At 38.9% G+C, this 15922-nt stretch overlaps 1 protein-coding gene and 1 non-coding gene across 2 annotated transcripts; one reads left to right on the top strand and one right to left on the bottom strand.

Annotated features, from left to right (window-relative positions):
- Positions 1 to 358: 358 nt before the first annotated feature.
- LOC115217987 (very-long-chain (3R)-3-hydroxyacyl-CoA dehydratase 3) lies at positions 359 to 15389 on the bottom strand. The gene is made up of 10 exons (XM_029787726.2): positions 15240 to 15389; positions 11205 to 11321; positions 9176 to 9346; positions 7739 to 7793; positions 6497 to 6607; positions 5375 to 5502; positions 4508 to 4617; positions 3446 to 3552; positions 2667 to 2798; positions 359 to 1791 (listed from the first exon to the last, which is right to left on the bottom strand). Exons 1-10 carry the CDS (start codon positions 15321 to 15323, stop codon positions 1706 to 1708), a joined length of 1101 nt encoding a protein of 366 aa, XP_029643586.1. The 5' UTR covers positions 15324 to 15389; the 3' UTR covers positions 359 to 1705.
- Positions 4236 to 4307, top strand: Trnag-ucc. Its single transcript has one exon. It is a non-coding gene; the product is annotated as a tRNA-Gly (tRNA).
- Positions 15390 to 15922: the final 533 nt, after the last annotated feature.

Here is a 15922-nt window from a genome sequence, read left to right as displayed (position 1 = left end):
CACTGAAATATGTCAACAGAGATTATTTGAACAGGGATTATTGGCAGAATGACTTTCAATAATAAGAATGGAAAGCTAACCTCAGAAGTTGTTTTTTATTCCCTAAAAATAAAAATATTTGTTTCAGTCATCAGACTCTGGCTATGCTGGGGCACTGCCTTGAATTTTTAATCAAATGAATTGACCCCCAGTGCTTATTTGTTAAGCTTGGTACTTATTCTATGTGTCTCTTTTGCCAAACTGCTAAGTCACAGGGATGTAAACACACCAACGCAAACGGTGATGGGGGGGGGGGACAAACATACGCAGAAAGACACACACACACACATACATACACACATACATACATAAATAAATATATGACAGGTTTCTTTCAGTTTCTGTCAACCAAATCCACTCACAAGGCTTTGGTCAATCCAAAGCTAAAGCAGAAAACACTTGCCCAAGGTGCCACACAGTGGGACTGAACCCAGAACCATGTGGCCAGGAAGCAAGGTCCCTGCTGTAAGGAAACCTGTCGTTACTAAAACCGTTTCTCATTCTTCAGGCTTTCAATAAATGCCATATTGTGCTGACATTTGCACTTGGTTTCACTGACAATACTTTATGCTGTAACTCTAAGATTTCCAATATATTCTGTAGACATTCTCTTTGTCTTTAATAGAAATCTCACCTCAGAGCAGAATGGAATTTCTAACTATTCTACCAATAACATGAGAAAATACGTATAAAATAAAAATGAATTTTTACAATGTCAATGATAATAATGCATTTGGAAAATTTCAATTGTTTCGGCACCTCATCATAATAAATAGTAAATTTTAGAATAAGTTAAAGATTAGCCTTTTCTATCATCAAACCATTTGTGGGTTTATGTCAATGTTTCCATTTAAAAAAATGTTTGAACAGATTAACAAAGCAGCAGCTTTCCGTTAATGATTGATCTTGGCATTTGGGTTGATGAAATGTTAACGAACCGAAAGAAAAAAAAAATGCACTTTATCTGTAGACAAGACACTGTCGTTAAGGAAAATGTTATTTGGACTTAGAGACATAGTGGCAAGAAAATGGAGAATTAAATTAGTCAAATTACAGTAATTTTGGTGAACTTAGAAGATTGTTTTTTTATATAATTATTTCATTTCCAAACTGAAATTGCTAAAAAAGAAAGCCACAGCAAATGTGGTTTCTTTTAGGGGCAATGGTTAATGAATAAGACAGAACAAATCTTAGCAGCTGGAATGGTTAAAAATGGTGGTCTGCACATTCTGGCAAAAGAAAAAAAAATCATTTAACGGTAGATGTTGCCAACTACAGTAATTAAAGCTTTTAAAACAGTATAAAGTGACTAGCTTTTTATCAAATATAATCTTAAGTATAAAAAAAGGATTTTTCTTCACATTACAAATGCAAAAAACAACAGTTGTTTTATCAACATAACCGACAATACTAAAATCAAAATCATTCACATTGCCCTTCGGTCATAAATTTTAAAAAATTTTCTTAATTAGCACATATTGAATCTTTTCATTTTCTTTTAAAAACGTCATCTGCAGCTATATCTGTTTGACTGATAAATAATTTTCATGAACAGCGATCATTTTCTATGCATCATTAATCAAGGGATATGTTGTGATTTCACCAAGAGGTTTTACAATTACTTCCTCTTTTTAAAGATTTAGAATTATCGATAAAAGGGGGGAAACTATTTCTTCTTTTTGAAGCCAATGGAAAATGTTGCTAGTTTGCTCTTGCGCAGTTTGTACATATGGTTGAGCAACATGTAGGTAGCTGAAATAGAACAAAAAAGTAAGTTAGAATACTACAATTCAAAGATACTAGTTAGCAGTGGTCTATAATGGAAAGGATCAGTTAAATAAAGTTCACAAAATGGAATACAATGTCTGCCCAGGGAGAAAATAATATAAGTTCCTGTCCAAATTGTTACAATGATTTTGAATTTTGATAAAAAAAACCTATTCTATTTTGTGGCATGTTAAAGGCACCCATGGAAGTGGCATGTTAAAGGCACCCGTGCCGGTGGCATGTTAATGGCACCTAGTACATTCTGGAGCAGTTGAAAAGGCATCCAGCTGTAGAAACTAACCCAAAATAGATGACTGGAGCTTACAAGTTCCAGTCAAATCGTCTAACCCATGCCAGCATGGGAAACAGATGCTAAATGATGATGATAATGATGATGATGACATTATGCCCCGACTGGCCTTGTGCCGGAGGCACGTAAAAAGCACCATCCGTTCGTGGCCGTTGCCAGCCTCTCCTGGCCCCCATGCCGGTGGCACATAAAAAGCACCATCCGATCGTGGCCGTTTGCCTACTCGTCTGGCACACGTGCCGGTAGCACGTAAAAAGCACCCAATACACTCATGGAGTGGTTGGCGTTAGGAAGGGCATCCAGCCGTAGAAACATTGCCAGATCAAACTGGGCCTGGTGCAGCCTTCTGGCTTCCCAGACCCCAGTTGAACCGTCCAACCCATGCTAGCATGGAAAACGGACGCTAAACGATGATGATGATGATAATGAAGCTACAAAATGATGCATGATTAATTCAAAACAATGTGAATAAAGAAGCATTCCATTTGAGAAAGTAATCTGAACGCTGAAGGATTAAAGGATTAGATAAGGAATATAATTATAATCTTACCTGGAATCAATGAAAATAAGTAGACTCTTAGAAACCACGGAAAGTAAAATGAAAAATTTAAATTATTTGGCAGCGTCAAAGTAAATTTGCCAGAAATTTCATACATGGGTGCTCCAGCTAATACTATAGTTCCTGAAAAGAAAATAGAAATTCAAAGTTAAAAACGTGATTAAAACAAAAAAAGAAAAAGAAAATGAGATAAATGATATGAATTTTGCAATAATCAGGATGAGAACTGGTTCACAAATGTAATAAATAATATGAAGAAGCTCTTTTGTACAACATGGTCTCCCTTTCAAACAAAGATGAGCAATAATAATAATAAGTTGGTACAAAACACACAAGAAGGGAGGAATTTTAGCCAGCGCCACCTTTACTGGCTTCTGTGCTGGTGGCACGTAAAAAGCACCAACCAAACATGGCTGTTGCCAGCCTCCCCTGGTACGTAAAAACCACCATCCGTACGTGGTCGATGCCAGCGCTGCCTTGACTGGTTTCCGTGCCAGTGGCACGTAAAAAAGCACCAACCGATCGTGGCCATTGCCAGCCCCACCTGGCACCTGTGCCAGTGGGAAATAAAAAGCAGCCACTACACTCTCGGAGTGGTTGGCGTTAGGAAGGGCATCCAGCTGTAGAAACACTGCCAGATCAGACTGGAGCCTGGTGCAGCCTCCTGGCTTCCCAGATCCCTGGTCGAACCGTCCAACTCATGCTAGCATGGAAAACGGACGTTAAACGATGATGATGATGATGATGACATGTTTCAGTAATAATCTCACCTTCTAGAAATAGTCCTAATGGGTAGAGCACAATCCAAGCTGAATACCGTAACCAAGTGATGAGGGTCGCTTCACGCTTAATTGACTGCAACATATAGTAAGGGTACCTGAAGAGAGAAACAACTCGTTAAAATATTTAAAAATATAAACAGAGAATTAATGACTTGTAAGGGACACTGCCCTTCATTATGCAACCATACTCTTACTCTTTACTCTTTTACTTGTTTCAGTCATTTGGCTGAGGGCCATGCTGGAGCACCGCCTTTAGTCGAGCAAATCGACCCCAGGACTTATTCTTTGTAAGCCTAGTACTTATTCTATCGGTCTCTTTTGCCGAACCGCTAAGTTACGGGGACGTAAACACACCAGCATCGGTTGTCAAGCAATGTTGGGGTGACAAACACAGACACACACACACACATATATATATATATACATATATACAACGGGTTTCTTTCAGCTTCTGTCTACCAATTCACTCAAGGCTTTGGTCGACCCAAGGCTATAGTAGAAGACACTTGCCCAAGGTGCCACGCAGTGGGACTGAACCCAGAACCATGTGGCTGGTAAGCAAGCTACTTACCACACAGCCACTCCTGCGCCTTAAAAATCTAGTAATTTTCATTTATTTATTTTTATGTAAAATTTAATGAGTAAATAGAAGAAGAACCTAGTTTTCTTTCCAATGGATCCATCCTGACTTATTAGATTAGTTTATTATTTAACTAATCTCTTTCAAAATCCCATCCAAATTATGGACTGGAACATTCCACATAAAAGTCAACAATCAGCGTCGGTGGTGTAACGGTTAGCATGGTTGCCTTCCAAGCAGTCGGTCCGGGTTCGACTCCCGGCCGACGCAGGCGATAGTTACTTAAGGCTGCGATCTGGGAGAATCATTAGCTCGCCGGGCGAGATGCTTAGCAGCATTTCATCTGTCATAACGTTCAGGGTTCAAATCCCACCGGGGTAGATTTTAATGGCGGTGCATCAGCATGGCTGCAGCTCTGAGTTGGAACTTTAAATAAAAATTTTTTTTTTAAATCAATAAAAATACTGTACCTTATCACTTCTGCAAAACTCCATACAAGGACCAAATACCAAAATGATGGAACCTGTTGCAAATGACTATTGCAAGCGACTAACAGCAGGATGAAGTTTCTTCCCATAACCTATTTGAAATGGAATCGGTTAATTCTATCAAGATTTCAGTTCGGAATCAAAGATGTACAAAAAGTGAGAAACAAACAAAGAAATGACATGAAAATGTATTTTTGTAATAGAAGAGTTTGATGGGTCTAGAATTAGAATTCTGAAATTATTTTTGTAATTCAATTAATTATGACAAATTTGGCCCTTTTTTTTTTTCTCTTCAAAAGTCATGAGGACAAGAAAAAAGTGGAGAATTTTGAAAACAACAGTCAAAGTCAACTGTGGATTACATCAAAATGATGGTACTTCTATAATTTTTTTAAACAAAGCGTAGGTGCAGGAGTGGCTGTGTGGCAAGTAGCTTGCTTACCAGCTACATGGTTCCGGGTTCAGCCCCACTGCGTGACACCTTGGGCAAGTGTCTTCTACTATAGCCTCGGGCCGACCAAAGCCTTGTGAGTGGATTTGGTAGATGGAAACTGAAAGAAGCCTGTCGTATATATGTATATATATGCATGTGTGTGTTTGTGTGTCTGTGTTTGTCCCCCCAACATCGCTTGACAACCGATGCTGGTGTGTTTGTGTCCCTGTAACTTAACAGTTCAGCAAAAGAGACCAATAGAATAAGTACTAGGCTTACAAAGAATAAGTCCTGGGGTCGATTTGCTCGACTAAAGGCGGTGCTCCAGCATGGCCGCAGTCAAATGACTGAAACAAGTAAAAGAGTAAAGCTCACAAATCTTATTGAAGAGATAAAATAAGGAAAATAATTCCTACCTGAAAAAATGAAGCAATCACACTGGAACGCACAATTCCAAGCAGAGGATGAAGAATCTCTAAGCAGCTAATGATCTGAACCGTTATTAATTGACTGCCTAAAGTTTCATAAATATCCAGTTTGGAATCTGAAATAAAAACCAGCAGTATAAGTGTATGTAAGGTTCCCTTAAAAAAAAAAAAGGACATTTTGGGTAATATATATATATTTCGCTTAAGCATAGCGCATCTAATAACCTGATGTAGAACTCAATACATACGTATGCTTCATAACAAAGTGTTTGATGAGTCTAGAGGAGTAACGAGAAAATGAAATGACAACTGTTTTTATTCTCTGTCATGTCATTTTCATAGACTGATGATGAGCAATCACTCTGAAACTAGTCTCTGGTTGCTGGGTGGAGGTGCTTATCTCCCCTTTGAAAACATAAGGACACAGGAAATGTGTCAAGTCCAACAGGAAACGGTGTTTCCTAGGGCTAAATAACGGTAGCATTCTTCCCTTTCATGGGACTGTCACATTAAGTTGGCAACAAACCATCACTTTATTTATTTATATATATATATATATATACATATATAATACTTAAACGTATCAAAGGGAAATGGAAAATTAATTAAAATGTTTCACCTCCAGTGGCCTAACATGTAAAAATTTAGTCCCAAAAGACTATGAATTAGTCATAATATATAGTGTACATTTAAACTCATAAGGAATCCATTCATGGAATTCAACACGCTAGAAAGAACAGCTAAGTTCTATAACCACAAAAATTAGGGATAAAATTCAACAGGAATTTTATTTCTCGTTTCATTCCTGTCGAATTTTACCCCTAATTTTTGTGGTTATAGAACTTAGCTGTTCTTTCTAGCATGTTGACTTCCACGAGTGGATTCCTTATGTGTTTAAAGATACACTCTATATATATATATATATATGAAAACTGACCACAGCTGCATGGCTGAAACTATATATATATCTCACTAGGTTGTTGGGTTTTTTTGCATACGCTCTTCTATAATCATGAAAATAGCAATAAATTTACTCAAATTCCAATTTAATTGGTTAAAAACTGCACAAGTAGACATATGAGTGTTTAGTATCTGCATTGTATTACTGACCTTCTCCATATCTGTAATAATGGTACTGCATGATGCCACAGATATAAGAATAGCCCATGAATTGGAATAAATTATACAGGAACAGGTAATTGAAGTTGATTGAAGATTTAACTGAAAAAGAAAATAAATAAATAAAAGGTATAAAACAGACAGAGAAATCCTTTCGGGTTGTTTTCAAAATGAGAGATAACCAGATAAATACAACACTTCTGTGAAACAGAAACAAACAATCATTCTTTTGACAAATAGAATTCTCTTTCTCCTTTTTCAAATGAAAACAAAAAATAACAACAAATCTGAATCAAAATCAAATTCGATGACTGGCATCCGTACTAGCGGGGTACAATGAGCACCACACAAACGTGATCATTGACGGAGCGGCTAATTGGCTTCCGTGCCAGTGGCACATAAAAGGCACCATTCGAGTGTGGTCGTTACCAGTGTCGCCTTACTGGCACTTGTGCCCGTGCAGACAAACCAGATGGCTGCACCAGGCTCCAATCTTGATCTGGCAGAGTTTCTACAGCTGGATGCCCTTCCTAACGCCAACCACTCCGCGAGTGTAGTGGGTGCTTTTACATGCCATGGGCACAAGGACCAGTCAGGTGGTACTGGCAACAACCTCGCTCGAATCTTTTATACATGCCACCGGCACAGGTGCCAGTAAGGTGACTCTGGTAACGATCACACTCGAATGGTGTCTCTTACGTGCCACTGGCATGGAGGCCAGATAGCCGCTCTGGTAACGATCACGCTCAGATGGTGCTCTTAATACCCTACTAGCATGGGGCTCAGGTGCAGGAGTGGCTGTGTGGTAAGAAGTTTGCTTCCCAGCCAAATGGTTCCAGGTTCAGTCTCACTGCATGGCACCTTGGGTAAATGTATTTTACTACAGCCTGGGCTGATCAAAACCTCAAGAGTGGATTTGGTAGACAGAAACTGAAAGAAGCCTATTGTATATGTGTGTGCATGTTTGTCCCACCACCACCACCTGACAGCCGGTGTTGGTGTTTGTGTTCCTGTAACTTAGCAGTTTGGCAAAAGAGATCAACAGGCTTAAAAAATAGAAAAGTATTGGAGTCGATTCATTCGACTAAAATTCTTCAAGGTGGTGCCCCAGCATGGCCGCAGTCCAGTCATGAGTGAAACAAGTAAAAAAAAAAATATAACTATTTTACCCATAATGGTACATAAAAGCCAGGCAGAAAAAATAGTCACAACAACAACAACAACAACACTAACCTTCAACTTGTTTAAGATCACTTTCAAGTTTCTTCATTATTGATGTTTTGGAGGGCTTCAAGAAAAACAGAAATGGAATAGAATTTAGTCAGAAGCCATAAGATACAAAGCTCTGCAATAACACACCAACTCTTTTAATATTCTTAAAGTCTAAGGTGGTGGGCTGGCAGAAACGTTAGCATGCTGGGCGAAATGCTTGGCGGTATTTCGTCTACCGTTAGGTTCTGAGTCCAAATCCCACCAAGGTCGACTTTACCTTTCATCCTTTCGAGGTCGATAAATTAAGCACCAGTTATGCACTGGGGTCGATGTAATCGACTTAATACCTTTGTCTGTCCTTGTTTGTCCCCTCTATGTTTAGCCCCTTGTGTGTAATAAAGAAATAGGTATTTCATCTGTCTTTATGTTCTGAGTTCAAATTTCGCCACGGTCGACTTTGCCTTTCATCCTTTCAGGGTCAATAAATTAAGTACCAGTTGCGTACTGGGGTCGATCTAATTGACTGTCCACCACTCCTCCAAAATTTTGGGCTTTGTGCCTAGAGTAAAAAGGAATATTTTAAAGTCTAAAGACCCTAATCTTACCATAATAAAACTAATGTATGCCTAGAAAATTGTTGCTGCTATTACTACGGTTTGTGTATCAAACCTTAGTCACAATTTATGTTCCTAACACTAGTTTAATGATAACCAAGTTATTTTACTAAACTCTTTGTTATATTTAAAATTAATTGAACGAAACACAAAGCATCTCAACAGAAATACGGTAACGAAGGGGTTAAAGCATAATTATTGATGAATTTTTGTTTGCTTACAGTTGTTGTAAAATGGGAGTCAATTTTGTGATGCCTAGAGAATAAGACATCAGGTCTTATTTTTGCATTATGGCCCAGGATCAACCAATATTAGTGCAGTGAACGTGGCCGGGGCCAGTGCCGTCTCGACTGGCTCCTGTGCCGGTGGCACATGAAAAGCACCATCCAAACGTGGAAAATGCCAGCGCCGCCTTGACTGGCTTCCATGCCGGTGGCACTTTAAAAGCACCAACCGATCGTGGCCGATGCCAGACTCCCCTGGCACCCGTGCCAGTGGCACGTAAAGAGCACCCACTACACTCTTGGAGTGGTTGGCATTAGGAAGGGCATCCAGCTGTAGAAACACTGCCAGATCAGACTGGAGCCTGGTGCAGCCCCTGGCTTCCCAGACCCCGGTCGAACTGTCCAACCCGTGCTAGCACGGAAAACGGACGTTAAACGATGATGATGATGATGAAATGTACATGATGCAGGGGGGAGGGTCCAATAAGTTATCAACAATTCCATAAAAGGGGTCAATGATATTAGAAGTTTGCCAACTCCTGTTCTAAGGGAATGTGAAATGAGATTCTGACACTCATAGCTGATTGTGATTGTATCCCAAAATACAAATAGTTATTCACCTCATATTCTGGTTTATCATCGGAATCTTCCTCAAGAGCAAATTTATCAAAATCAATCTTTAACCATTGCTGTTTTTCTGATTTGTATGTTAGACGAGGCCAAACTTCACCGATCCCTCTTTTTTGGAAACGAAATTCAACAGCACGGTCACTGATCCGATAGAAACTTTTCTGAAAGCATAAAACAGTTATAAAACAGTTATAGTGTGAACAACAACAGTATCACAGAAGGAAGTCAATATAATTGTTGTTACCAAAATTGTTTCATGTGATGAGTAACAAATTGCAATTGTGCATAATTAAAAATAACAAGTAGTACAGTAAGGACTAAACTCTAAGTATTCGTTAATTAAGATGATTAAATCAAGCTGTGATTATCAGGCAACCGGTGGCACGTAAAAAGCACCAATCCGATCGTGGCCATTGCCAGCCTCGCCTGGCACCTATGCCGGTGGCACGTAAAAAGCACCCACTACACTCACGGAGTGGTTGGCGTTAGGAAGGGCATCCAGCTGTAGAAACACTGCCAGATCAGACTGGAGCCTGGTGCAGCCTCCTGGCTTCCCAGACCCTGGTCAAACCGTCCAACCCATGCTAGCATGGAGAACGGACGTTAAACGATGATGATTTGTCAGCCTTGACTGAAAACCTTGCTTATATGTATCATCAGAATCCTTTAGCATCTGCTTTCCATGCTGGCATGGGTTGGATGGTTTGACTGGAACTGGTAAACCAGAGATCTGTACCAGGCTTCGGTCTGATTTGGCATGGTTTCTACTGTTGATGCCCTTCCTAATGCCAACCACTCCGAGAGTGTAATGGGTGCGTTTTACGTGCCACTGGCATGTGTACTTTTCTGTTCCACCAGCCACATGTGCTTTTATGTTCCAGTGGCACAGGTGCCAGTTACGTGTGACACTGGCATTGGCCAGGACCACGATTCCACTTGGCTTGACGGGGTTTTTGTTAAGTACAGCATATCACGAAAGGTCTCAATTACGTGTCATCACCTCCATGCAAAAATAAACCTTGCCAAGGTTTTTCTCAACAATAAGGGACCACCAAGTCTGAAGCATGGCAAAATGAAATATATGACTAACAAGGAATGTTATACAAAGTATTGCGGAGAGAGGTCGTTTTTCTTTTTAATAGACTCAGTTGCCATAAATATAATAGTTAAGAAGAAAGTCCCTGGCCCTCTGTTGGCATGGCAACTGTTCCGGTTGACCCGATCAACAGAACAGCCTGCCCATGAACTTTATAGGAGTGGCTGTGTGGTAAGTAGCTTGCTAACTAACCACATGGTTCCGGGTTCAGTCCCACTGCATGGCACCTTGGGCAAGTGTCTTCTGCTATAGCCCCAGGCCGACCAATGCCTTGTGAGTGGATTTGGTAGACGGAGACTGAAAGAAGCCCATCGTATATATGTATATATATATATATATATGTGTGTGTGTGTATGTTTGTGTGTCTGTGTTTGTCCCCAAGCATTGCTTGACAACCGATGCTGGTGTGTTTATGTCCCCGTCACTTAGCGGTTCGGCAAAAGAGACCGATAGAATAAGTACTGGGCTTACAAAAGAATAAGTCCCGGGGTTGAGTTGCTCAATTAAAGGCGGTGCTCCAGCATGGCCGCAGTCAAATGACTGAAACAAGTAAAAGAGTAAAAGAGAGTATGTGGCTGAGCACTCCACAGACACGTGTACCCTTAGCATAGTTCTCAAGGAGATTCCGTATGACACAGAATATGTCAAGGCTGGGCCCTTTCTAATTACAGGTATTACACATTTTTGCCAGCTGAGTGGACTGGGGCAACGTGAAATGAAGTGTCTTGCTCAAGGACACACCACCAGGATTTGAACTCACGACCTCGTGATTCTGAGTCAAGTACCATAACCACAAAGTCAATAATTAGATAGGTTGAGTAATTTATCAGTGAGTAACAAACAAAGCAAAATTCTTCAATTAGTACAATAATCATTTAAAGATGGAAGTTAAAATGAAAACCATAAGAAATGTCCTTATTTACCTCGGACTCCACAGGTAGGTAGAAATCAATATTGAAGCAGTAAACATTTTCACCACGGACCCCTTGACCGATAGCATTAAAACTGACCGAATCCTCGGTGATTTCTATAGTTTCATCCTGGAAATTAAAAAAGAAGTTTAGGAATTAATTTTTTTTTAATACAAAACTTATTTCCCAGAATGTGTCAAGTTTAACTCGTTAGCATTTAATCAGACCATATCCTGATTATCTTTTTCTCTGTTAAAACTGACCAGATCCAACCTTTCACACTCACCCTACAGTGCCATTCTAAAAACATACAAACACACCGTTAGAATTTTGAAGCTGTAAGATGAGGTGTGATTAACAGCTTAGCATTTAATCAGTGATTAGTTTAAAACAATCATCATCATCATCATCGTTTAACGTCCGCTTTCCATGCTGGCATGGGTTGGACGGTTCAACTGGGGTCTGGTAAGCCTGAAGGCTGCACCAGGCCAGTCAGATCTGGCAGTGTTTCTACAGCTGGATGCCCTTCCTAATGCCAACCACTCCGTGAGTGTAGTGGGTGCTTTTTACGTGCCACCGACACTGGTGCCAGACGAGGCTGGTGAACGGCCACGCTCGGATGGTGCTTTTTACGTACCACCGGCACTGAGGCCAGGCCAGGCTGGCGAACGGCCACGCTTGGATGGTGTTTGTTACGTGCCACTGGCACCGAGGCCAGTCGATGTGGCGGCGCTGGCTGTGAATAAATAATGCAGAAAAATGAAAAGAGAAGAGGTACGAAAAACTAATCGAAGAGTGCAGGGAACAGGGATGGACTGTTGAGTATTCATAAATTTCTTTTCTGGGAACTTTCAAATAATATTTTTGTTTACTTTTTGAAATTTGCGATAACTTTAATATGTATCACTTCTTTAAAAAAAAGCCACATTTTCTGCTTTGCTTCCTTAATAAGTTAACTAAATTAGTGTATTGCGGAATGAAAGCAGTAATCTATGATAGTTATCGTCATCGTTATCATGAATAATTATCTACATTTAAGCGTTTATTCGTTTCGGTCCTTTAGGATAACTGCATCATTTTTGTACATTTTCCAATATTCTTTTACTTGTTTCAGTCATTTGACTGGGGCCATGCTGGAGCACCACCTTTAGTTGAAGAAATCGACCCCAGGACTTATTCTATCTGTCTCTTTTGTCACACCACTAAGTTACAGGGACGTAAACACACCAGCATCAGTTGTCAAGCAATGTTGGGGGACACAGACACACATATATATATACACACACATACGACGGGCTTCTTTCAGTTTCCAGCTAGCAAATCCACTCACAAGGCTTTGGTCAGCCCGAGGCTATAGTAGAAGACACTTGCTCAAGGTGCCATGAAGTAGGACTGAACCCGGAACCATGTGGTCGGTAAACAAGCTACTTACCACACAGCCACTCCTGTGCCTATGTTATTTTTAAAGATTTCTGTTTTTACTTCTCAACAGCAAAATTTTAATTTGATTAAAAACAAAAAAAAAAAGGACAATTAATATAAATCACCACATGTCAGCATTACTCAAGAAGAAAAAGTGCAATGCGTACGGTTCTATCCGATATTCACTAAACTGAAATATAATAACCACATGAGCTAAATTATGCCTCGTAATAAATTTAGAGCAGCCAACTGGCTTCCGTACCCGTGGCACGTACAAGGGCACCATTCGAGTGTGATTGTTACCAACGTCGCTTCACTGGCACCTGTGCCGGTGGCACATGTAAAAGGATTCGAGCGAGGTCATTGCCACTACCACCAGACTGGCCCTCATGTCAGTGGCATGTAAAAAGCACCCACTACACTCTCGGAGTGGTTGGCGTTAGGAAGGGCATCCAGCTGTAGAAACTCTGCCAGATCAAGATTGGAGCCTGGTGCAGCCATCTGGCTCGCCAGCGCTCAGTCAAAATCGTCCAACCCATGCCAGCATGGAAAGCGGACGTTAAACGATGATGATGATGATGATGCATGCATAAATAAGTCATAAGACGTAACATATTTTAAAAAATATAGAGTGTATAAAATATTTTTATACACAAAGAGGATACCATTGACAGGACTCCTTACATGCTAGAAAGGCCAGTTAAACCCAAACCATGAAAAAGGGAACTCATGAGGTACACTGTTATAACACTTAAGGAACAAAAAAATGAATTAGTTAATCCTAAACTCAAGTTATATTTTTAAAAATACATATATACACAAACACATACACACATATATATATATATATATATATATATATATATACACATACAGTAATACCCCACTTTACGAGTTTCATTTTTCAAGCACAAGATCCAAATTTTGAACAAAGTGCAAAAGTTTCTACTACTATAAAAAATGCTTCTGCGTGTTACCGAGAAATTCACAGAGAGCAAAACAAAGCTTTTTCTAAACAAACAACTCAACTTGCTTTTCGAAAAGAAATCTACAAGTCTGTCTACGAGTGCTTGTGAATGAGCGATCATGTCTACAAGTGATGGTGTAGACATATCCTTGAAACAGCTGTTAAGACTACCTTTCTCTTTATAAATATCCTAGAAATTTCACACTGCCTCGGTTTTGTTGTCTCATTTGTATAAACATATAAATGCTGACACACGACCTACATTAGACTCATTACTCGTACTATTATTAAACCGGGAATCTAACTACAGTCCTTCCGTAGCACTTACATAGCCTTACCTACCATTTTGGATCTTCTGGATACCAAAACCTCTCATATATATATATATATATATATATATATATCTGTAAAAGTAATATATGACAATTATTTGGTAGCCAAGATAAAACTCCGTGTTTCGGATGTCGAGGTGGAAATCTACACCACCATCTCTTCAGTTATCCGGAGATGGTGGTGTGGATTTCCACCTTGGCATCCGAAACACAGAGTTTTATCTTGGCTACCAAATAATTGTCACATATAACTCTTACAGATAAATTCCTCTATTTACATAATATCAAGGTCTCTTTCTTTCTTTTGTTATCTTACAGTTTTTATCAATATATATATATATATATATAAACGCTTTAGTCTGACCTATATATATATATATATATATATATATACATACACAGCCTCAATGGATTGTTTGAACCTCACACGTAATGTTCACACACACACACTGATTTCGATCGCGGAGGTTGGAACTATTATAAAGAAATCAAGATAATTATTAATGACAACTGATAACGTTTATATTCTCCTTGATGTTTCTAGAAAGAAAATTTCAATCGTGGCGAAAATAACGTTTGGGGCCCATGCCGAACAAGCACTTTGTCTCTCTACCTTTATCGAAATACAGCCCAACATTTTAAATGAGTATTTATAGAATAAGTGGGGGGGGGGAATGGTACGATTAATATTTTAATTTAAAAGCAATGAGTTATAATTAAATTTTTAAACATGGAAATATTTCGGGAAGTTTACTACACAAGAATACTGTTTGTTTATAAGTTGACAAGTGGAGATGTTTTATGAAGATTTTTTTTATTTTTAATATACTAGCAGTATCGCCCGGCGTTGCTCGGGTTTGTTTCGACCCTTTAGAATTGGAATTTTTGAAAAGTAAACATTTTGCATTATGCAGCTTGTTATTCTCTTTGAGTGAACATTTTCCTGGTTGAAATACACCGAAAACTGGCGACACAGCGGTCAAGCTTTTGTAAAAAAATAGGGATTTTCACAGAAAAAAAAGCACCTTTTTTATGTAAATAATTTTTGGTGTTAACATGGTCCGATTTGAATTTTATTTCCTACAGAATGAAGAGCAAGCCTTCTTCTATTATACTCTCAATTTTGGTCAATTTGCGCTGCAGGGTTTCGGGAGGAGATGGTGTTAGGTGAAGGCCACCAAACCTGCCAGACACTGAAGACAACTTCAGCTTTGTAGAGAGAGAGAGATTTTGGTTCATTGAAAAAACCATTGATTCCTCGGTTGATCGAACGAGGAATCGAAAGGCTGGGACAAGAATTAAAAATAAATAATTGCTATTACTCACACAAACGTCCCTCAAATCCACTTTCAAGGAAACATGATCGTTCTTTTGTCCCCAATAGACAAAAGGTCGCAAAGGCTCAGCCATAATTACAAGAGGACTTTGTAACCGCACCGGTGCAGCACGTAATTAGTTACCTAATTATCGTTGTTCCGGTTTGTTTTCAGCATTCAATGCAAAATATAACTCCCACTTAATTTTGATTTTGATATTTACAAATTGAAATGTAATAATTAGTGTTTTAAGAAGTTGATTTTCCCATCATTTGCGAATTTTATTAACATAACAAGACCTTTTGGAAGAATCTTAAAAAGATCCGCTTAACGTAGTTACGAAAAGTTCACTAACTACAATAAGCTAGCTGGGCGCAGTTTCGAATACACTCCAGCCTTTTTTTTATATTATACATTTTTAAAAATAATTTTCAGATGGGTTTTTTTTTTAATTTAGAAACTGGAAAAAAAAATTTTTTTTTTATCTATTTAGAATTTTTCTTTTTTTTTTCCCCCACCTGAGCAAAAAAAAAATTAAAGTAATTCGTATTCATTCTTTAATGAAACCTTCCGATAATGTTTTTCAGAGAATTTTCCAAAACAAAATACTCGAGTCAAATAATGACAATAATATGTATTTACTATTAAACGATGAGTGCTGTATTCTTTCGCTTTCTATAATGAAAATAATGG

The sequence above is a fragment of the Octopus sinensis genome, linkage group LG12 (assembly GCF_006345805.1).
Source record: "Octopus sinensis linkage group LG12, ASM634580v1, whole genome shotgun sequence".
Lineage (NCBI taxonomy): Eukaryota > Metazoa > Mollusca > Cephalopoda > Octopoda > Octopodidae > Octopus > Octopus sinensis.
The sequence above is the reverse complement of the archived record's forward strand: the minus strand, read 5'-3'. Positions and strand labels throughout refer to the sequence as shown.